Source organism: Crocodylus siamensis, chromosome 11, assembly GCF_052110815.1.
Source record: "Crocodylus siamensis isolate JL-2025a chromosome 11, ASM5211081v1, whole genome shotgun sequence".
Classification (NCBI taxonomy): domain Eukaryota; kingdom Metazoa; phylum Chordata; order Crocodylia; family Crocodylidae; genus Crocodylus; species Crocodylus siamensis.
The window spans coordinates 61210766-61233353 of NC_143405.1; the positions used below are offsets into that span (position 1 = coordinate 61210766).

General features: G+C 43.2%; 1 protein-coding gene across 6 annotated transcripts in view; it reads left to right on the forward strand.

Annotated features, from left to right (window-relative positions):
- TAFA4 (TAFA chemokine like family member 4) overlaps positions 1–22588 on the forward strand; it is a 98222-nt gene that overhangs the window by 65931 nt on the left and 9703 nt on the right. For all 6 annotated transcript variants that reach the window (XM_090022592.1, XM_090022594.1, XM_090022595.1 and 3 more), the window contains one exon: positions 12968–13123. In XM_090022592.1, coding sequence (XP_089878718.1) covers positions 12968–13123 — 156 coding nt within the window. The remainder of the gene's footprint in view (positions 1–12967; positions 13124–22588) is intronic.

The following is a 22588-nucleotide window of genomic DNA, read 5'->3' on the forward strand; positions in this document are numbered from 1 at the left end:
TTTTCAAAAAACATTTCTCATGCTCCAGCCTGAAACCGAAGTGAAGTGCTGAAATGTGAAGCTCTACCTTTGTATTCAAAGGGAAGGAAGATAAAAAGTGAAGGTTGAGAGGGTCAAGAGCTTTGCAGCTCCTTGAGTGGGGGGAAAAAGAGGTGTTTATGTACCACAGTAACTGAAGAAGGGATTAGCTGGTCCTTAATTAACAGCTCATTAATTAATGAGTCAACAGTCTGGAGCTTCAGATGAGCAGATCTTCACTATTTCTGAATGCTGATTTTTTTTTTTTTTTAATTCCTTTATTCGACAATATAAGGTTGGGTCATGAGTTATAATGGGAAAATTCTAGCCGCTTCTGTTTCTCATTTGATCCGATTCTGAGTATATATATTTTTACATGTTGTGCTCTGTTTCACAGTTGCAGTCATATAAAATAGTATGCAAACCAAAGGGTATTTCTTAACCCATCATTCAAGTATACTGCTTCAAACCAAACCAAAACAAAAAACCCAGTGGTTTCTTTCTTTGGCAAGCTTGAAACCTCACCCGAAAGACTATCACTGCTAAAATATCCTCAGTTCAGCTATCGTAACCAGATTGGAAGGGCTGGCACAGACTGAAACCTTTGAAATGTCCTAGTGTCACTCAGAATTAAAAATGCATTTGTGCAGTTTAGTTTTATGACTCGTTATTGCTTAGCTGGCAACTGGATCTTAAATTTGGACCCCTTGCTACCGGTCTTGTCTACTGCATCAGAGTAAACCCAAGGCACCCATAATAGCCATATAAAGCCTGTCAGAAAATGAGACAGACTCTGAAAGTAATTAAGCAGCAGTGATCCTGGTCTTTCCCAAGGATTAATGACCAACTGAGAAGGAATTGATGGCCCCGTGCCTAGTACATTAGCCAGTCTGATTGTTTGCAACATCTCTAGATGTCCCATTCACTTTAAATGTGTGTATATATGCTCTCATAATAAAATCTCATTTCTCTTTTCCCAACCAAATATATCATTCTCATTCAGAGTCACAGCCACTGCCTTTTGCTTTTCCAGGGCCAGCTCTACTAGTGGTATCAAAAATTGCTGCATGATTATAACGAATACAAACCAATTAAGAGGATGGGAATTTCAGCAGAGGCTATTCTTTCAAATTAAGGATATTTAAAAGGAGAAGTGTGAAAGGATAAACTTTTATACACCTCTTTTTTTTTTACCCTTTGATCTTGCATAAGCAGATTGTCAAATGGTGGCTAAGGAATGAATAATTATTGACTTGTCCATAGTTGATCATCCAGTTAACTGGACTATCCTAAATTGGGTACCCTTGTGTCTTTAAATAGGAAAAATATACCCTTGTGCAAATGCCCACCTGAAGGTTTGTACAACAGTCAAGCTGCACCCGAACTTTGATTTGAGTATTAAGTGGGACTTAGTTGGTGCATAGGCCTTCTTCTGACTCTCTGAATTTTACCCCGCATACTTAGATGTGAGACTGAACTTTTACAATGAAGAAACTTTTAATTTCCCAACATACATTTGTCTTTTAGCAAATAACATTTACTTAATCCATGATAACTAATGCACTAACTTCTTAGCTAGAAATCGCTGTTTCCCCCTTCTCCAAACAAACATCACTTGTGTCACGTGGAAGTCATTAAATCGGTTTGCTGATATATTTTGAATCAAGTAGATTGAAACCATCTGTTTAAGTCGATTAGGCCCAGACTGACCATTTTGCATTTCAAGTGATGAAGAAAGGCCATAAAACAACCCTCAACATTTATTTCATTGCCTGTATGTGCAAAACTGAAAGGATTTCCTTTTTTTTCTTTGTACAGCAGAGCTCTGCAAGATTCACAAGGCAAATAACAATAGGCAGGCAAGAGAAGCATGTATGGTTGTGCATAACATAATGTTCAGCTACCATCTGTGATCCGATGTTGTCACGGCTGAGAGGTTAGGCATAGATTTAAAGTACAGATACCACGTCAAAAAGCGGGGGACGCTTGCATAAATGCAAGTATTCATTTTCAAAGAATTTGCAACCGTCCCTCTTGAATGGCACAGAATTCCCAACTTGTGATGTTACCTGCAACAATTACGAGAATAAAAGAGCAAAGATGAATAGACGAACAAAAGCAAGGGTCGTTTTGAAGCTGAGAGAACTGGGCGAGAGCACGATAGAGAAGTGTGGGAAACCTTTCCGTTGATGGGAAAGAGCAAACATTTTTCTAAACGTCCATATGCGGCACTTCGTTCTCTGTTACGTGATGTTTCTTTGATCCTGGATTTATGCGGGCACGTTTATAAAGTATCTCAGTAATGGACTAAGCCCAAGGGCAGCAATCATTACCTTTATAGGTAGGGATTGCTTTGCAGCACGTTGGCTGTGATGATACATAGTACAGGGGTGGGCAATTACTTTGGCCGTGTAACGCGTTTTGGAGAGGTGTCGAGGGCTGCAAGGGTAGCCCTGGGGACTAGGGCAGCAGGGACAGGAGGAGTCACTGGAGGCCAGGGCATCCCAGCAGTTCCCCGGGCGGTGGCTGGAGCAACAGCCCTTCCCCGAAGCGGTGCCTGCTGGCCGGACCTGATGCCGGCCGGCAGGGGAGTCTGGGAGCACAGCAGGCGGGACTCAGCCCCATGCAAAGCGCAGCAGGGGCAGCAGCCGGCGGAGCCAGATACGATTACTTGGTGGGTGCCTGGCTGCAAGCCGGATCCAATGTACTGGTAGGCCAGATCAGGCCCGCGGGCCGTGTTTTGCCCACCCGTGCATTAGGAGAATCCTTCATTTAATTTATATTGTCATCTAATCTCTTTTAACGAGCATTGACTCCAGTAGGATGATTTGTGGGTTGGGTATCAGTCTCTCGCAGGATACATGCACGGTGTTCCCTGTATAGCAGGGAGTCATTTTCTTTGAGGTGGGTACTGAAAGACCCTCCAGGGAATCAGTCACTTTTCTTTTCTCCTTCACTCGTGATAAACGTGTGAAAGAAGGAACAAATGCCAGGAAGGAGGGTTGCTGGTATGCATTAGTGAGAGTGAAGGTTAATGAGACATGGGGGACATAGTCATGTATTGCAGAGCAGAGCGCTGCTGATTTGCTACCAGAAACACTGGAAACTGGCATCAGCGTGCCACCCATTACAAGACATTATTAGTACTGCTTTAGTCTGAGGCACAAGGCACTTTGCCAAGCTTGATCTTACATTTCAGTCATACAAGTGACATGCTTAGGCCAGACCAAATGCAAGACCTGGAGGAAGGAAGTTTTTCTTCATTAACTTCAGCTCAGCATCCAGGTAGGCAGAGGGGCTCATCTTGTAATTTCTCTATTTGTTTCGAGGTCATTCTCCACCCACCTTCCTTTTCATTTGCGGTAGCATTCTTCCCCACCCCCGCTCCTATGTGCAGCACCTACTTCTGTCACGGCTATTTTGATTTATCGACCGCTCTGATTTAATGCTTTGTTCCTGGGTGAAGCCTCAGAGCTCGTGCCTGATCTAAGGTCACCCACGCTACTTATTCTAGGGGACTTTAATCTCCATATGGATGTGACCTCTGACAGTCGCCAAAAGAATTCACTGTATTACATGAGCCGCTCCAGCTTTGTCAGCATGTTCGCCCTCCTGCACATATGAAAGGTTATGCTTGTGATTCAGTTAACTCCTTGGGTCTCTCATCATGCGGGTTTGAGGCCACACACTTTGCTTTCAAATACATTTCAAGATTTATTGCAGCCTGAGGGCCCCTCACAAGTTGCTCTCTGGATGAGACTCGGGTAACGGGGTTCACACATCTGTTCTGGGCCTGTAATGTTGTAATGCTGCCTTGTAGGTTTACATGTGCTCATACTGCTTGCCTTGCACAACTCATTTGGAAGTATTTGATGCATATTGCATATAGCACAACTCATTTGGAAGGAAAGCATGTAGATGCCTCGTTCGCTGGAATCCTTCAAATTCCACTGGGTGCTGAAGTCAGCTTCTGGAGTTGGGGCTCTGCCACATCTTTGCTTGCTTGCCCTGTGTAGGCATTTTCAGGGCACCAGTAATCCTCGGCCCCTCTAGATGTTCAGGTAAAGGCCTGATGGGATCTGATGCACAGTCCAAACCATGCAGGAGGCATGATTGTGGGATCCGGCATCACATCCTATCACACTTTGTCGCCATTACACCCTGCCACCGTCTCATGCTCCCTCTGCACTGGCAAGCAGTTTGCTCCTGCAGTTGCAAGTCCCAGAGTCTGCAGCTGCCTGGAGCTGCCTTAGCAGCCATGGGGCATGAGATTTCTCCCAGCCTCTGGGAAGACTCTGCTTCATGTGCAAATTAAAGCAGGATAGCAACCAGTTAATACACATTTTCCAGCAGTAACTTTATAGCTGGTTGCATCTTTTTAAGGTGCAAGAGGTAATTTGCACATATAGCCGGTCTAAATTAATTGTGCAATTAACCCATGACTTGTGTGATGCATGTAATATGCAGAGGGGCCTAAAGAGCACAGAAACAAGGGATAGGAAACTTGGCTCCTTGCAATCAGGAACAGCTGTTGTGGCTCAACAGGCATTTTTTTTCCTGCATCTTTTGTTGTGGCTAAGTCTTTATGAAAAGACTTTTTTTCACTATTTGCCCTGAAAGCCGTGGGCCCTGGTCTCACTCTCATCTCCTGCGGTAAAGTGCTTTATAGCCGATTAAGAACAGCTTCTGAGACCTTTGGACTGGGCTCAGTCAGCTTCATGGATTCATCAAGCAAACTGGGGGCTGCAATATTTTAGCTGGAAAGACCCCTTAATGCAAGCTCCCTTAGAAAGTAGAAACTCAAGGTGTGGAAAGCCTGATAGGGTGTGCTTCTCCTGGGTTTTGCAGTGAATTAATGATAGTTTTCAAGTGACCTGCAGCTGTAGCCCCAGATAACAAGTAGCAGTAATCTTGCCTGCAGGTGGCTGAATTACAGTCCCACTCTTACAAAAAAGCAGGACAGGTCCTTGCCCAGTAGGATATGCATGAAGGTATTTCTCATATCCGGGTGTGTGGGTGGGTGTACGTGTGTAGGTGTAACTCTACTGTGCTGCCAAGTCTGCATAACACCTTAAAGAGCAACAGGCAACAAGTTTCTCTCTTTCAAGCTGCTGTTAACTTCCCTAGATTCAGCTTCTCATGCTACTGCCTGCTATATTAGATGCCATAGACATTCATCTCCCCATTGACAATCATCCTCTCATCCTTTTAAATAAATGATGCTGTTGATTTTGTGCAGACCAAGCTTGTTACTACATATAAATTTGGCTCTCAAGGCTCGTTGAAGAATATGCTGACTGAAGGTTGAATCATTCCAACATCCCTTTGCACCATCTTCCACGATATCAGCAGCGGTCAGCTGTTATCTTCATCAAAGACAGCAGGCTTTGTCACAGGGATACACTTTTTTTCCTTCTTAAATCAGTCCTTTCCCCCATGTGTTCCTTAACTAAGACATTTGAGAAAGTGGGGGATATTGGGGATCAGCAGAGCTTTTCTACAAACACATCCAGGCTGCATACACAGCTTTATAGGTCTTTTCCTCAATAGGATTTAGGAGGGCTCTTGAAATGGCATAAATAACACAGATATACCATGCTTGATCTTTGTGCACGCAAGGAAAAAATGGAGCTGGTAAAAGTTTCCCCCCCCCACCTTGGTTTAGCTGAAGTCGGGGGGGGGAGCGGAGGTCAGAGCTCTGCCCAATGCATGAGGCTAGGCATCGTGTCTGGGTGTCTTTCCTCAGCCCAAATGATGAGTTACCTACTCTGAGCAGGTTTGACAAGGAGTAGCCTTTGGTCTGAGGACAGAGCATGGCTCTAGGGCCACGGTGAGCACCACAAAGGCTGCTCCACCTTCACGGTCCTGCCTTCCACCTGCTCCCCCTCCATCCAGTTCTCTTTCCACCTTCTGGGGGTCTCTTGGGAGGCTCTTTCTTGGCCTGCATTGGTAACAACTCATCCTATGCTTGTGTAGCACATTTCACCCAAGCCCTTCGGAGACTCTTACAGGCTGTAATTAAGCCACTCATCTTGCCAGCAGGTAAAACATGCAAGTAAAGTCCTTGAAATGATTTCATTTAAAATATTTGATGAAATTGGAGGTGAGCCATTCAGGGAGTGACCCTTCCTTCTCGCAGTACTGACCAGCCGCACACGAATACTGATTTGCAGTCGGGGAGAAGAAAGATTTGTTTGGTAATGTCTTTTATTGGACTAATTTTATAGTTAGGAGAGCTATTAGACAAAGTCTTGGAGACCTAGTGACCTCCCTCGGGGCTCAAAGCAGACACAGCCTATAATTTGGTCCAATAAAAGATATTACCAAAGAAATTTTGCTTCTTGCTTGTATCTTGGGCGATCCCAGCTATACCAGCACTACACTACTACTTGAAGGCAGGGCATGAGCAAGTTAGAAACACCTCTTGTGGCAGGTCAGTTTTCTCATTTGGCCTACACTAATGGTCATTAAGGCTTGTTTGTGGATTCATTCAGAAAATACCCAGCGTCTAATGTTTTCCTTATGTTCTGTGCACCAAAGAGATGCACCCGATATTGGGATGCTAGCAGCTGGGTGGTACATCCATTGTTGGACCTGTTCCCTTCCCTGGGGCAGGGGGTCTTCCTGCAACAGCCCCCTGCAGCTGGGGTGCTGCAGAAGAGGAGATTGCGTTCAGGGGCTGGGCCCATGGCACAGCTACTACTCAACACTTGCTCCTTTTCAGGACCTGGTGAATTACCTGGCAGGAATCTGCATCGAATTCAGTATTGCTTCAAGCACCATTAAGTCCCCACACTGCAAGTTTTTATCCACGGTCGAGGGACAGTTAAGGTTCCTGTCCAAGGTGAATTGCCAGTGTCCATATTTCTTTGAAGGCAGCCCAGGTATAAGGGAACGGGGATTCAGAGGGCAGCTCTCTGGATGGACTCAAGTTTACAAGGCTCCACCTGCTTTCGAGGACACGCCTGTACCAGGTATCCTCTTTGAGTACACACTGCTGCACAGCGTCCATGAAAGGAAGCTTGCTCTTGCTCTGTTACCAGGAATTACCCCCAGTGAGGGGTTAGCATCTGGCTCCAGCTAGAAATGGCACACGTGGCAGAGCCTGAACAGGTTGAGAGTCAGTGTCTGCAGAAGCAACTTTCTCATGAAACCACGGGGCCTCTGCAACCAACCCGTGTGTTTGTCAGGAGAAGCAAACCATGGATCATCTCCTGAGATGCCCTGGAGCACCATGATGCACCCCACAAGATCTGGCCATCTGAACACCAGAAGCAGTGGCCTGTGCAGGCTATTGGAAGTAGACCATATAGAAAGGTTGGACTGGAGCCATGACAAAGAAGAAGACCAGCAGAAGCATCCTTCCTTGGGGACATTTTTCTGTTTGGCTGCCAGGTTGTAACTAAAGAAAGAATTTAGACTGAAAATACTGATGGCTCTTAGGGAGCAGATTGGAAGAGGCTCAAGTAAACGCCTGTTAGTTCCTGCGCATTTTTATAAGTGGGCCCAGAGGGGCCTTGGTCTTTGGAGTCTGACACTAGCAGTTGCTTTCTCTATCTCCCCCTCAAGTTTCCCCTATAATGGCTTTCCTGATGTCTCTGCCGTAGGATTCACTTACTATGATCTTCGCACGTTTAAAATTCATCAGCCCCCACTTCTACTGCATTGGCTTCCTGAGAGTACATTGATTATGAGATATTTTAAGGCTATTCATGAATTGCTCTGTCCGTATGCTTTAAGCTGTACTTTAAAGGTTTGAGATGAAGGTTTGCTATGTACAGCGAGACGAAGATTAAAAGGTGCAGGAACGCGCCGCTTCTGTTCCTTCTTCACAGGATTCTCTGCCTTTGGGCGCACGAATGCAGATGTGAGAGGTTTCAATGGATCCATGCAGGGGAGCAGGCTGTTTGGCTTGGTGGGTTCTTCATGAGATAAACTGTGGGTTTTTACTCTGAAAGCCACAGTGCAAACTGCAAATTCAGTCCCGTGGGCTGCTGAGCACTAAGGAGTAGCGTGCGGAAAGCTAGCCTGCTCAGATGGGGTGCTCAAAGTTTGCAGAGCACGTGGTCACTGCCACTTCTGGGCACCATGGGGACGATACTAGTTAGCAAACGTACAATTGAGTGGCCCGTGGTGGCCAGGGGAAAAGTAGATGGGGATGTGGGGAAGGGGGAAGCCTGTTATGCAATGCATGCAGATACGCATATAGTCAAATGTATGTCAGTCAGAGGTATGTATGTATATGCTTGCATATACAGCCAAATGTGCATATGTATGTGTAGACTGTATATGCAAGCATAGAAGCAAAGTATGTATATGCTTGGTCAAATGTATGTATATGCATGCATAGACAGTCAAATGTATGCACATGCATATGCAAATATATATATATCTATATAAGCATACACATACATGCTTGCATATACAGTCAAATGTATGCGTATGTATATGCATATATATATATAAAATATATATAAAAAAGCATATACATATATTTGACTGTATATGCAAGCATATAGTCAAATGTATGTATATGCATGCATATACAGTCGAGTGCAGCCGAAGGTATGCAAAATTTGCATGCAGTATAGATGTCTCCTGGCCTTTCAGTCATTTCCACTTCTTCAGTCTGAAGCAGGGGTTCTGGTCCGATTTACTTAGAAAAGAAAGAGAACAGAAGTGTATTGTATTGTCTTCCACAGTGAAAGATGGCCACTCTCAAAGCTTAGCTACCTACCTTTACCACTGGGCAAGTGGAGGACATCTTTCCTTAGCTTTCCGTGTGGTTGGAAAGTATATAGTAGCTGTGTTGTAATATAGCTAGTGAGCCAATGCACACATTCTGGACATAATTCCTTTTTGATTTCTGCTTCCTGTTGTCACTGTGCAGCAGCTGGCTCCTGGCATGAGCCTTGCACCATAGGGAAATGGTGTCACTGCCTTAAAATTCAAACATACTCATTTCAGATGAGGCCTCATGCTTCAGGCTGCACTCTCAAGGCTGAATCCTGGTTGTCTTCCTTAAGGGAGTCATCCTGTTGGCTTAGCTGTGCTCCCCCATGTAAAGCAAGCAGGACCTGGTCTTTAAAATGTATGGTCCTCCAGTTCCACGATGCTTGCTGGAGATGTTTCATCCTTATGATATACAGCTCTGAGAGGGTTTACACCTACTCATGTAACAGATCAGTTTTTTCTTAGCATTTGGTGTCCAGAGAATAATGACTTTAAGCAACGAGTTCTTAGTCATTTTAATGTGTGATGTACGATACATAATGACTCCAGATATGACCATTTATCTAACACTCATATGTACTGACTGGTACTGGGCTTTTCCTTCACTCCGTTATGTGATATCCTTCCCTCTGGATGGCCTAGCCCTGGCCTTGCGTTGCAGTCCTCTGCAGCTTTGCCATTGACTTCAATGAGTATAATAAGATCAAACTCCTAATGACTATTGCAATTAGTTGTGGCAGGCATTGGCTCAAGCCCTTTGTTTCATTCTGTTTCCTAAATAAATAAATTAACAAATAAAAGTACTTTAAAACTAAAACATGGTTTTAATATATATTCCAGAAGCTTAGGCTTCTATTTATTATGGGAAAAATGACTGCACAGGAGAGTTTTATAGACCAATCGTTTGGAATTTATTCTTTTTATTTGTTTATTTATTTTATATATTGATTTACGGAGCAAGCACTGTCCTACAAGCCATTTCCTTTATTATTATGATATGGGTATTAGGTGCCTGCATGGAAATACACAGCCTGCCAATAAACCTTATACAATGGGTATCAGAGATTGTTTTTATGCTGTGTTCAACATTTTTCCAACTTTCTATAAAATACATTATGCATTTTACTGCTGTAGCATATATTGCTTAAAAGTACAGTGCATTTTTGTCCTCCTCAGGAAAAAAAGAATCTTTTTCATATTGAGTGCACAAATGGAAGACTGAATTTCTTTTGCAGTATTATGTATGCATTGCTAGCTGTCCATTGAGATTGTTCTGAATACAGATTTGGCCTCAGAAATCAGGCATATCTCCAGCTGTGTTCAAAATTCTTGTGAAATCAAAACACACACATCAAAGGAATGTTGTGAAGCCAACTTTTTTGGGTTTTTTTAAGAGTATATATTTTTTAATATTCTTCATTATTTGAGAAACTTACTTAGAAGTAGTACTTTGAACTGGGCTGTTCTCAGTGGGGGCAGATGACAGAACAAGGAGCAATGGGCTCAAGCTGCGGCAAGGGAAGTTGAGGTTGGCTATTAGGAAAAACTTTCTCACTAGGAAGGTAGTAAAACACTGGAACAGGCTATCCAGAGAGGTTGTGGACTCTCCATCCTTGGAGGTTTTTAAGACCCGGCTAAACAAAGCCTTGGCTGGGATGATGTAGTTGGGGCTGGTTCTGCTTTGAGCAGGGTGTTGGACTAGACGCATATGTATATGCATACATTTGACTGTATATGCAAGCATGTATGTATATGCTTATATATATTTGCATATGCATGTGCATACATTTGACTGTATATGCAACCATATACATACCTTTGACTATATATGCATACATATGCATACATTTGACTGTCTATGCATGCATATACATGCATATACATACTTTGCTTCTATGCTTGCATATACAGTCTACACATACATATGCACATTTGACTGTATATGCAAGCATATACATACCTTTGACTATATATGCATACATTTGGCTGTATATGCAAGCATATGCATACATTTGGCTGTATATGCAAGCATATGCATACATACCTCTGACTGACATGCATTTGACTATATACGTATCTGCATGCATTGCATAACAGGCTTCCCCCTTCCCCACATCCCCTCCTGAGGTCCCTTCAACCCTACTGCAGCTCCTGCCTCGGCTGATTTTTGTGGATTTCCACTTGGAAACTTTGGCCGATTCTGCCTGAGCACCACTTGCCTTAGTCAAGAGAGCAGGATTTGGTGCATATCTATTTTATGATATGCATCCTAAAAAATGACTGAGTGGGTAGGTCTACACCCTAAATGAAGAGGGGATTGTTGCATGTTTTAGCATACCCTTGTCAGCTCAGTCCCAGCTGCAGTAGTAGTAAAGACTCCAGTGTCATGGGGCTTTCACATGTGCTCACAACCCAAGTGTGCACTCAGAGTCCCTGGAGGTTTTGTGGTCTAGCATCCTCTGCTCCTGTGTCTTCACTCTTATTGCTAATCTGTACTACCAAGATAATACAGGTCTGCTAGCACAGCTGAGTTTTGATGTATAGATACCCCCTCTGTTTCATATGTACCTTCTGTCTCCGGGCGCTGAATAGAGATGGATTGAAGCAGCAAAATTCAGATTCAGGATCAGGGGTTTTGGGGGTCAGTGATTTGCATTCAGCCCATACTAGAGATAAGGAGCAGGCCCTACAAGGCTGAGTCTTATACTGTCACACACGCTGACTTACCCCGCAGAAGCCAGCAGCTGCAGTCCAGGGCTGGGGTATGCCCAGAGCCATGTAAACCAGCTGCAAGTGAGAGCAGCACCCAGAGAGGTTGTGCCTCTGTGTGCTAACAACCGCGGCACAGATTCTGTCTTTCCTGGCGGTCACTAAATGGAAGCAGCTGTGAAACAAGTGGTACGGGCAGAGTACATTGCACTTAACTTGCCCCATTTGAATAGCAGACTCTGTATTATTTTTCTTGTATTTGCTGCCATGCCATGATCTCTTAACACGAAACAGTGTCACTTGGTAATAATAAGCAATGAGGAGGGAATTTTTAGCAGTTAACTGGGGAGATAAGTCATCTTAGCCCAGTTGGTTATTAGCTGCCAGGACATTACCGACTTGCATGTGCCCCCCGCCCCAACTCCTCCAAGTATCTGAAGTTCTCAGTTACTAGGAAAAGAGGGCCCTTTGCCACTGTAATGTTCCCAGTGGGTTGGATGGATCTGTTTCTCTGCTGTGTTCTGGCTTTCCCCTTACTTTTCTTTCTTCTCCTGCATCTTTGTTATTACATACCTGCCTCCACTACTTGCATTCTTTTCATATAAAGCACTGATACAGCTTTGTTGGTAATTACTTTAGTATTCTCTGCAGCATCTTTCTGTCAAGTGAACTTATTATTATAAGAAACTTTTATATAGCACCGTTAATTTACAAGTGCTTTACAAACAGAGATGAGTCCTGGCCAGTGCCTTGAAGAACCTGTCATCTAGCTAAGACAAGACAAACACAGGGTGCGGAGACAAGAAAATGTTGGGACAGAAAAATGGGGCAGAAAAATGTTTCAAAATGATTAATGAGAAAAGAGGGGGAGATTCCTTGAAGTGCTAGTGTCAGGAGCAGGGTTGAAGCAGAGCAGAGAGGGTGCCTGAGAGACACGGAGGAAGAAGGCCCCCCAGGCGTAGGGAGGTGAAATGGAAGAAGGTGTGAAGACAAGAATGCAAAAGCAAGGAGAGGATGGGGTCTGTGGGTGAACCTAGGGGATTGAAATGAGACCAGGGCAACAGTGTTTGGAGCTAATGGTAAGGCAGGGACCCTGAGCCTCATTTGATAAAATAGGAAGCCGGTGAGAGAGTTTGAGGAGGGTGAAGCTACAATGTCTGCACACTTCTCTCCATCTAGATCCTCTGCCTACCTAGTCCATCTAGGCCATAGTCCGTCTAGTAAACTTGTCTGGTCTGTTTTTGTCTCCATGTATTTATAAGGCTCCTTGGTGCAGGGAGGCAGTAAAGAAGTCAAGTATCATCGGGATGAACTAGCATTCATTAGCCATCATGTGCTTGGTGCAAGTAAGGAGCCTATTCCTTCAGGGAGCTTTGCGCTTCTGGTGGCTCCCGTGGAAGTGGAAGAGGCTCAGCACCATGTAGAGCTGTGCGGTGCCTCTTTGGGAGCGGATTCCCTTTATTTTCATGCTAAGGCAACCTGACGCTCTTCTCCCTGTGATTGCTAGGCCAGCACCAAGTGAAGCAAGGGACATGCGAAGTGGTCGCAGTGCATCGCTGCTGCAATAAGAACCGCATAGAAGAACGCTCTCAAACTGTCAAGTGCTCTTGCTTCCCAGGGCAGGTTGCAGGCACGACAAGGGCGCAGCCCTCCTGCGTGGAAGGTAAGCAGTCGCTCCCACATTTCCTCCTGCTCTGGGTTGCGTGTGGAATACCGTCTCCTTGCTTGTTTGACTTCCTGCTGCCTAGAAAGCATAATCTTCCCTTTTGTTAACTTGGGAAACATCCCCACGCTTTGATGATAATGAGTGTGTGCATAAATCTTGGTGTAATTAATCCCCTTAATATATGTACTCGTCCATTTCACGTCCATGCCAAGAACACGTCTTAATTCTTCTTCATGCAAATTTCCCTTTAAACCTAGCTTAAAACCAGCCCAGAAATTTGAGCTAATTCATTAACCCATCCGATTGCCTCTAGACTGAGCATTATGGCTGTGGGATTACTGAGGCATAAAGAAGCCATTAGATGGTTGTCACTTCAGTGGTTCCTAAGCAGGGGTAGGCAGCTAAGCGTTGGGGCGTCTGAGTCTGTTGACTGGTTCTCTAGACTGGCCTTCCTGCATCCCTGATTGAGAATGGTAAGGGTGGCCAAAATTTGCAGTGGGCTTCCAAGGGAGGTGGTGTTCTCCCTTACCTTGGGGGGTCTTTAAGAGAAGGCTAGATAGGCATCTGGCTGGGGTCATCTGACTGTTTTCTGCCTAGGCAAGGGGTCGGACTTGATGGTCTCTTGAGGTCCCTTCCAACCCTATCTATGAACAAGTTTTTGCAGTAGACCCCGACGTGTCATTACTCTCCCATATCTATTCAGCTTCGTGCATTGTAACTGGCTGAAGTTTGAAGAAGCCCAAGAGAATCAGCAATGTAGGATGTAGCTAACAGTGGGTGCGTCTACACGAGACGCTTACTGCACAGTAGCCTAATAACGCCGTGCAGTAGCATGCTGGGCAAAAAGTATGCTAATAGGCTACCACGCAGTAGTATTAGGCTACTGTGCAGTAAGCATCACTAAAAACTTTAGTTCAAGTACTAAAGTTAATGCGCAGTAAGTATGGCACATTAATGAATGTGTAGACATGCAGCTGATAAACGGAGAGGTATGGTACAACAGATCGATCCAGCCATACCCCTGCCCTTGGGTGAATTCTTCAGCGCGTAGGCACTGAGGGTGTGTCCTGTCTGCAGGCAAAGGTGTGATACCACTTGTGTAGACATCCCAAGCTAGCCTTAATCTAGCTAGCTCCAGTATTGATAGGTGGGTAGTCATGGCAGCACAGAGCTTGCATGGGGACTAACTGCCCAAATATATATTGCACTTCTTGAGCTGGTTTTGCACCTAAGCTATGCAGCGCAAGGGCCGCACTGTCGTTGCTAGACAAGTTGGCAGGTTTAAAGCTAGGTCAGTTATATCAAAAGGGCTGCAGCCATACCTTGACTGTAGTTGTAGCCATGCCCTTACAATCTACAGTTTTTTGGCACTGGTAAATAAATAGCCCTTTGGATAGATCTTCATTAGACTTATTTAGATTTAAAAAGTTCTCAGCTAAGACATTTTCTCCTGAGTTGAGGCAGTTGGCCACTGTGATATTTTTATCGCTGAGATATACACCACTAAAAGGACTAAAAACATCTCAACCTATTTCACTGGTTCTCTACTAATAAATGTACCTATTTCCAGCCCAAGATTTCTTCATGTTAGCAAATGCCTGATATAAGTCTTCATTAGCTTATTTGTCAGTAAGAATTAAAAGGATCTTCCAATATAAAATTCTGTGAAATTTACATTTAAATTGAAACAAAGCTGGGAAATGTTTTAGTAGCTTACTGTTAATTAATATTGACACAGAAATCACTGTGTCCTGCATTTTTGTTAATCCAGAAGGAAGATACTTATCTTCTGTTTTCATTGCTTTTCACACAAAATCATGACCTTTACAAGTTAAATATAAAAACACCTACATTTTTCTAACTTTCAGCAATATTTTACTTTCGTTATAAGCCAGCAAATAAATGTACCATGTCTGATTTTAATGCTTTCCTTGCCTATTTACATGTTTTCTGAGAAACTCTTTATTTAGGGAACAGATTTGGCTTAATGTTTAAAATTTCATACATTGTAATTCATGCAAACAAATCATCCTTAATTGTTGAGTTTCTCCGAATAATCTTTCCTCTTGTATCATGTGCAGTACCAATTCCTTTTACATGCTGTACCATGCAACATTGATACTGTTTTTTATGATGGGAAATCAACTCTAGTTATTTATTAAAATATACTTTAGGATTACATAGGTAACACTAGGCTTTCCTGGTTGAATGACATAAATCCGCAGTGCAGTGGAAGCCTAATCAATTTTTAGCAAACGGTTGTTGAAACAATTTAATTGCACCTTTTCCATTCAGATCTACTTGAAATTAAATAGGAGAAGACATTATGAATGCAAGATTTTGAGTTACAAATAGGAGCCTTTAATCTTTTTTCCTTAGGGTGATGCTTTAACATACTTAACCTGTTTCTGTCAACATTTAGGTCTTCATTCAGGAAAATGCCATTTAGCTCCTATAGTGTAGAAACCATAGTTTTCCACTCCAAGCCTCAACATTTGATTTTTTTTGGTCACTTCATATCCAGCTTTCTATGGCAACTCCCACACTGCAGAAATCAGAAGTAGAGTTTATTGAACATGGCTTTTAATGACCTGACTTGTAGAACTAATTAGTTTAATATGATGTAAGAGATTCATTTTTCTCTTCCAAGAGCTTTTACTAAGGTCAGGAAGGTTTAATTTGATGATATTTAGCACATTTTTAACACGAGTTTTAAAGGAGGATTCATTGAAAGTGCAAAATTACTCTTCTAGTTACATTCTAACCAATATCAAATATTGGACAGAGCACTTGGTTTGAGTGACTTCCGAAAGTATCGTCTCCAACCTTTAGTCTTTTCCCAATATTACTTATTATCTATATATTAGGGTGCCATTCATCCCCTTCTACAAAGCTCTCTCTACATGCATATGACAAGAAAGACATTCTCTGCCCAAATTGCTTACAATCCATGCAACCTTATTATGAGAAAAGTGAAATAAAGGGAACAACTACATCTCGTGCCAGACTACATGACCCTTGTCCACACAAAATGAACATCCCTGTTGATTTCAAGGGGCCTACTCAGCTGGGTTGCACAACTGGCCTTGGTGTCCTACTTTGGGAGGAATCCTGATGCCATAATGCAAAACATATTGGGAAAATAATGACAAATGATTCAGGATAGAAAGCGTTCATAAAAGTGGCCTTGCAGTCTTTATAATGGACTTTGTGTGATCGGGCTAGATTCCGTTTGCATTTACAAGATGTAAACTGGAAATAGCACCATTAAAATCAAACTGTAAAGCTATAGGAAATGGGAGAAGAGTCAGGCCTTCTCTCCATTCATATTCAGGTTGTCTGTGTATTTGGGCTGAGAGCTCTTTAGGAGTTAGGAAGTGTCCATGTCGTCTTCTGTGACTTGTCCAGCATTAAGCAGCTACTGGAATGGAGTCAACTGATAGTTCCCACACTGTGATTTCCAGGATGCTGGTGGTTTGCTGGGCCATGGTATGGAGTCTGCATCACTCTGGGCTGCACTTACCTTTATGGTATTTTCACTTGAAAGTTTTGGTGCCAAGGGGATTTGGCGCTCTGCAAGGGGGTCACAGGGTCTGGAAACCGCTGGAGTAAAAGGCAAACATCTATTTCATTCATAGAAACATAATTTAAAAAGCTTGGGGGAAGGGGGAAAAAATTCCCCAAAAATTATCAACAAGTCCTGCCCTTCTGACAACTCAAATGAACATTTTTGCACTAATGTAGATCCACCTAAAATGTAGTCAGACTTTCAGGAAATGATTATAAAATATATTTAAAAAATATATATAAGCAGGACAATTAAGGAATGTGCATTGTTTTTTGATATCTTTGGTTTGGGGCATGGCTTTTTGGTCTTTCCCCTTTATCACTAACTCTGGCTGAAGTCAGTGGTGGCCTAAGGGATCTCTGTTGATAAGTAGTGTGCTTTATGCCTTCCTGTGTAAAAGGCAATGAAATTAGGTTTAAAAATCATCATTAAGGCTTTTAGAGTAGAATCATAGGCCAGCTGGATATTTCCATTTTAAAAGAGCTTGGACAGATGGTAAAGAACTTTGCACAAGGTCAAATTAAACCAGCAGTTTTACTGCAGCAGCACAATATATTAAAATTAAGTACCATGTAAGGAATTAGTGAATATGAATTAAAAAATACATTCAGCCGCACACAACGATATTTAGGGCCAACTTTCAGCAAAGCCTTCATTTTGAGCTGATGTATACATGTAAGTAGGTAATTACAAACATATATGCCTCTTTGTTCAGGGCTGTGGTCGAATGGAAGAATGTGCACATTTTAGCCGGATGCAGACATTACAGTTTGACTGATGTAAGTAATCAGAAACTCGGACTATTCCTGTAACACAACAGAAGTTTGGCACACATAGACTGGTTTAAAAGTGGCAGAATAAGTACAGACAGTCAAAAAGCCCAAGGGTGAATTGATACAGTCAATAAGCAAGTGAGCAGACATTCACATTTGATTTTGGAAACGAAGCCACATGTCTGCACTGGCCCAGGCCAGAAGCCGGGGGGGTGCTAGAGCACACCTCCCTGCTGGGCTGGAGCAGATGGCTTGGGCAAGTCATGCCAGGGGAGTTGCAAAGCATCCTGGGATGCTGGGGGATTGTGAGTTAACTTGAATCTGGAGGGGATTTGGGACAGAAGTTCAATAAACTGGTTTAACCTAAATCAGGTAAGTCTGTTACTACATCCATCCAGGTTTACCTTAAACTGGTTTTGGCCATTTTGAAAGTGGTTTATGTGCATTGAACTTCTGTCATTTTACAGACACGGTCCAGTTTCTGATCACTTCCACTGGTTTATGTCTAATTTCTGTCCTTAGCCTGAATGTCTGTGTGGGCATGGGTAGGCATCAGCCTTAGGGGGGCTGTGTCCTGCCGCAGCTCGGCCATGGCCTTGGCCTTGGCCTTGGGTGGCTTCATAATCACACGGGCCTGGCCCAGCCCCAGCCCCAGCCCCAGCCCCAGGCCCTTCCTCGGCCAAGCGCAGATCCTGGGGCAGGCAGAGGTGACCTTGGTAGTGACCACCCAACCCCGGGCACGGGGCTTACCCAGGTACCACAGCCACAAGTCCCAGAGCGGGTCGTGGGTTGTGGCCTGGATGATGTGTGGCTCTGGATCCTTGCACTTACGGCATGCCCTAAGTGTGAGGATCCAGCGCCGTAAGTAATGACATAGGTGTAAATAGCAGAGCGCCACAACTGCGGATTACCGCAAGTCGGAGCGCCGTACCTAGCTTTTGTGACAACATTAGCAACCTGTAGATACAGAGATGAACCCTAAGTGAAGGTTGCTGACCCTTTCATGAAGAACCAGTAAGAATGGCTTCCCCTCACCTGTGTAAAGCTGTTGAAGCCAGGTATTGTGCAGGAACAGATTGAGATGAAGGGAATAGGGACACGGTTGCTTCTGGGGGTATTGGGGTCTTTGCTTATGTGTAGCCTTTAGGATCTTTGCTTATGTATAGTTTGCGTCCTGTGCCTCTTTGCCTAGCCCTAACCACCCCGCTATTCCACCCTGTCTTTAACAGACACTGAGGCTCCTTATATGAGCCAAGCTAGGTGCACATGTTTACAGTGCTCCTGTCAGGGATCAAAGGGGGGCAGAACGTTGTAACAGGCCTCCTCCCCTTTAAGGCATCTACCCAAAACTGTTTAAGTTAAGTAGAAATTCAAATCAGCTGAGCAACTCTGGTGAAATGAAGGAATTGAGGAAGGCCTTCACTTTGAATTACCCTGGACTGGCAATGGGTGGGAAGAAGACTCCCCATATGCTGTAGGAAGGAATGCAAACACTCATTAAATCCTGGAAACACATCAGACTGAAAGTCTTAAGTGCCTTGAGCATCAGGAATTGAGCTTTAAATTGAATCCTCATTCACGTTACACAATCTCATTTGTAAAATGGGCCCGATAATACTTCCTGTGTTGTGAGGCTTAATTAATATTTGTAGAGTGCTTTGCGCTTCTACAGTGTCTTTCATCCGAGGATCTTAAAATATTGGTAGTAGCAGAAGTCAAAGTAGCTCATTAAAAAGAAGGGTAGGAAGGTGAAAAGCAGTATTTACTATGGATCAGGATTTCCCATAGCACAGGAAAGTTGTCTGCTATAGTTTAGAAGAGGACACAAGGGCACAGGTCTTTTTCTGAAATGAGGCGTTGAAATAGTATATTTATCCTATGCTTATGATGGGCCACTCATTTTTTTTTTTCCATTGAAGTGACAGGACTTTAGAAGCAGCGAGCAAGGGACCATTTATCACATACAAACACACACATGCATATATGTGTAATTTTAGTCCCAGATGCTATTCATTAGTTTTTTGTTTGGCTACTTTTTCCTCTTACGTGCACGCTTCATTTCCCAGGGGTTCTTTGAGCCTCCAAAGACTGTCCAGCTCCATGCTTTGAGCAGCTCTGCAGTAGATGAATAGAACTGCTGAGCTCAGAACAGAGCAGAACATATGAAAGAAAGAACTTGAAATAAGCAGCAAACGCAACAAATAATCATACAAAAAAGAGGGGGAACATAACCACAATGAATTTCAACTCTAAGATTTGATCAGAGCCAAAGAAAATGTTATTCAGCAAAGGTCAACTTGCTTTGCTGTGAACAAGCAGTAAACATTAACATTCAAAGTGATCATTATGAGATTTAGTTTTCTCCCTTTTCCTTTATAGAAATAAATGCCCTCCAGTATGTACCTCCAGCCTGACTGATAGACACAGCCAGGGAAGCGAAGCATTGAGAAATTTTGTCTGTAGCAAAGCTACCTTTCTCAAGTGTGTTAAGTGTATCTAGGCCCATCATCACAAGCCAAACCATCCCCCACCCAGGCATTTCTATTAGTAATGGAGTCTACCTTTGGCTGCAAGGACAAAATGTTAGACAGAAAAATGTATGTGAAAATTAGGAGTTCTTTCAAAAGAGTATTTTAGAGGCCCAGAAGGCATGATTCCACAATTAAAAGAGGCAGCATCTTTTTGCTAAAAGCCCTGCCTAGTTCCATGGTGCAATTAAAGCAGGAAATAGAAGAAAATAAAAATTCTGGTATATAGCAAATGGTTAGTGGTTGAAAAATTGCTATGCTATAAGGAAGCAGGATACTGTGCTTATATTGCAGGGCAATGACAAAATACTTTCCAGCCCACTGTAGAATAGTAGTCATAAAAACTAGGGACTTTGAGAGGCCATCTAATGCATCCCTGTGCACCCAACAAAAGATCAGCTGTGCCTAAACCATTCCTGACAGACATTATAACCTGCTTTTAATATAGTAACTAAGGAGAATGTGGAATAATATCTACTGGGGGTAAACTAATGTCAATCATCAGACCTGGAAAATTTGCACCCAAGAGTTTTAAAAGAGCTGGCAAAGGATAGCTTTCTCCCAAAGATGTTCATTTTTAATAAGACTAGGAATATTTGAGGAATTTGAGAAGTGTCGTGCTGATATTGAAAAAGGCTAGTTAGGGAAAAACTGTATGGCAGTAAGTTTGACATAATACCCTTACAAAATACAAAAATTACCCTGGCAAAATAATTAAAAGGCTGATATGGGATTCAGTTAATAAAGTGTTAATGGATAAGAACATAGTGCTGGTCAACTTGGTTTCCTGGAAAATGGACTTGTCAAACAAACCTGACTTCATTCTTGGACAAGTTTAGAAGTTGGATTGCTAAAGGTCTGTACAAATGAATAAACTTTAGAATTAAACCAAATACGTTACCAAAGGGCGTTCTGGTTTAAGAAAAAATGCACCGTACAGTGTCCAATAAGTGCATGCTAAATGGATTAAGAACTGGCTAGCTGATGGATCTCAAATTGCAGTCATCAGCGAGGAATCCTCATGAAAGGGAATGTTTCAGTTAGGCTTTGGTAGGGATCGGCACTAGGCCAGATCCTAATCCATGTTTTCTTTCAGGGATCTGGGAGAAAAAAAATAAAATCACTACTGCCAAAACTTAGAGAGGACTGAAAGACTGGCTGAGAAGATAACGATGAGCTCAGGGCAGCCATACCAATCACTTGGTAAGCCAGACCCATTCAGAAAGAAAGGCAGTGAAACACCTTATATCAGGGCTGTCTAGCTGGCAGGTTGCTTGATGCCCATCAAGGATTAAGCTGCAGCTCCAGGCACTGCTCCTCCCTTTGGCTTGCATGGCTTGGTGTGCAGTCCAGGAGTGTATGGCCCATGATGTGTGCGGCTGGGGGGTCCCGCACCCGCTGGCCCCTCACTTGGTCAGCTCTGCCTTATGTCAAGAGATTGTATAAGCTCTGTCTGCTCAGCTTAACACAAATCAAACAATGAGGTGACAAGAGAAGTACCTCTGAGCCGTTTCATCTAGGAGAGAAAGGAGCCGTAAGAGCCAGTGGCTGGACGCTGAATCCAGATTCATTCAAATGGGAAATAAGGCGCATTTTGACCATTGTGGAAGACTACCAAGAGGGAAGTAGGTTTTCCATCTCTTGACGTCTTCAGATCTAAATGTGGAGGCCTGTCTAGAAGGCATGCTGTACTCAAAACACAAATGTATTAGGCTCAATCCGAGGATAAGTGGGTGAAATGTAGTAGCTTGTGGTATATTAAAGGTCAGGCTTCATGATCTCATGGCACCTTCTGGCATTCAGCTCTATCAGTCTGTTATTTCAATGGAGTCACCCTATCTAGGGGACCGTGCCAGGAAAAGATTTATTTGCAGGAGGGTAACCCACAGCAAATGAGCTGGTGGATGTCAGACCAAGGCAGCATCCTCTTCCTTCAAGATGCGGGTTGTATATGAGGCTGACATACCCAATCCCATTCCTTAGAAAAATTGGTTATTGAAACCTCTGCGAGAACCACTCAAGCTGATAAGGGATGGGAACAACATAAATCCACCCAGGAGTCAGACAGTTACAGGGAGCGCAGAAGTGAAGGAAGTCTTGCTATGCAGAAGTTTTCCCTGTTTAAAGGCCTGACGGTGAGAGCTGTTCCCTTTGTAAGATAAGAGATACATTTGAAATGAACGGTTGTGTCCAGAGGGCTGAAAAATACAGAACTACATACATATTAGACATTAGGGGTACAGGGTAATCCTGACATAACTAGACATACGAATTAGTGCTTTCCTGAAGCAAAGAATAGGTGGCTTGCTGTAGCAACCGGAATAAGGTGCATTACATTTGTCAAGAAAGTGTTATTCTGAGGGAAGTTTTCAGAACAGAGTTGAAATCAGTCAATGAAAGGAAAAGGATTGGTTTCATTTAAAAAGAACCATAAGTAGAGATGGGCCAAAGTTGAAATATTCAATCTATATAAGAGCTTTCAGAGCTCTTCCAAGTGCTGATTTATTCTACAGTGCTTTCAATTAGCATCCGCGCCAGCTTTTTATGGAAAGTGGCATTTCTAGAAATTTTGGGCTCACCTTTGCATTTGCTT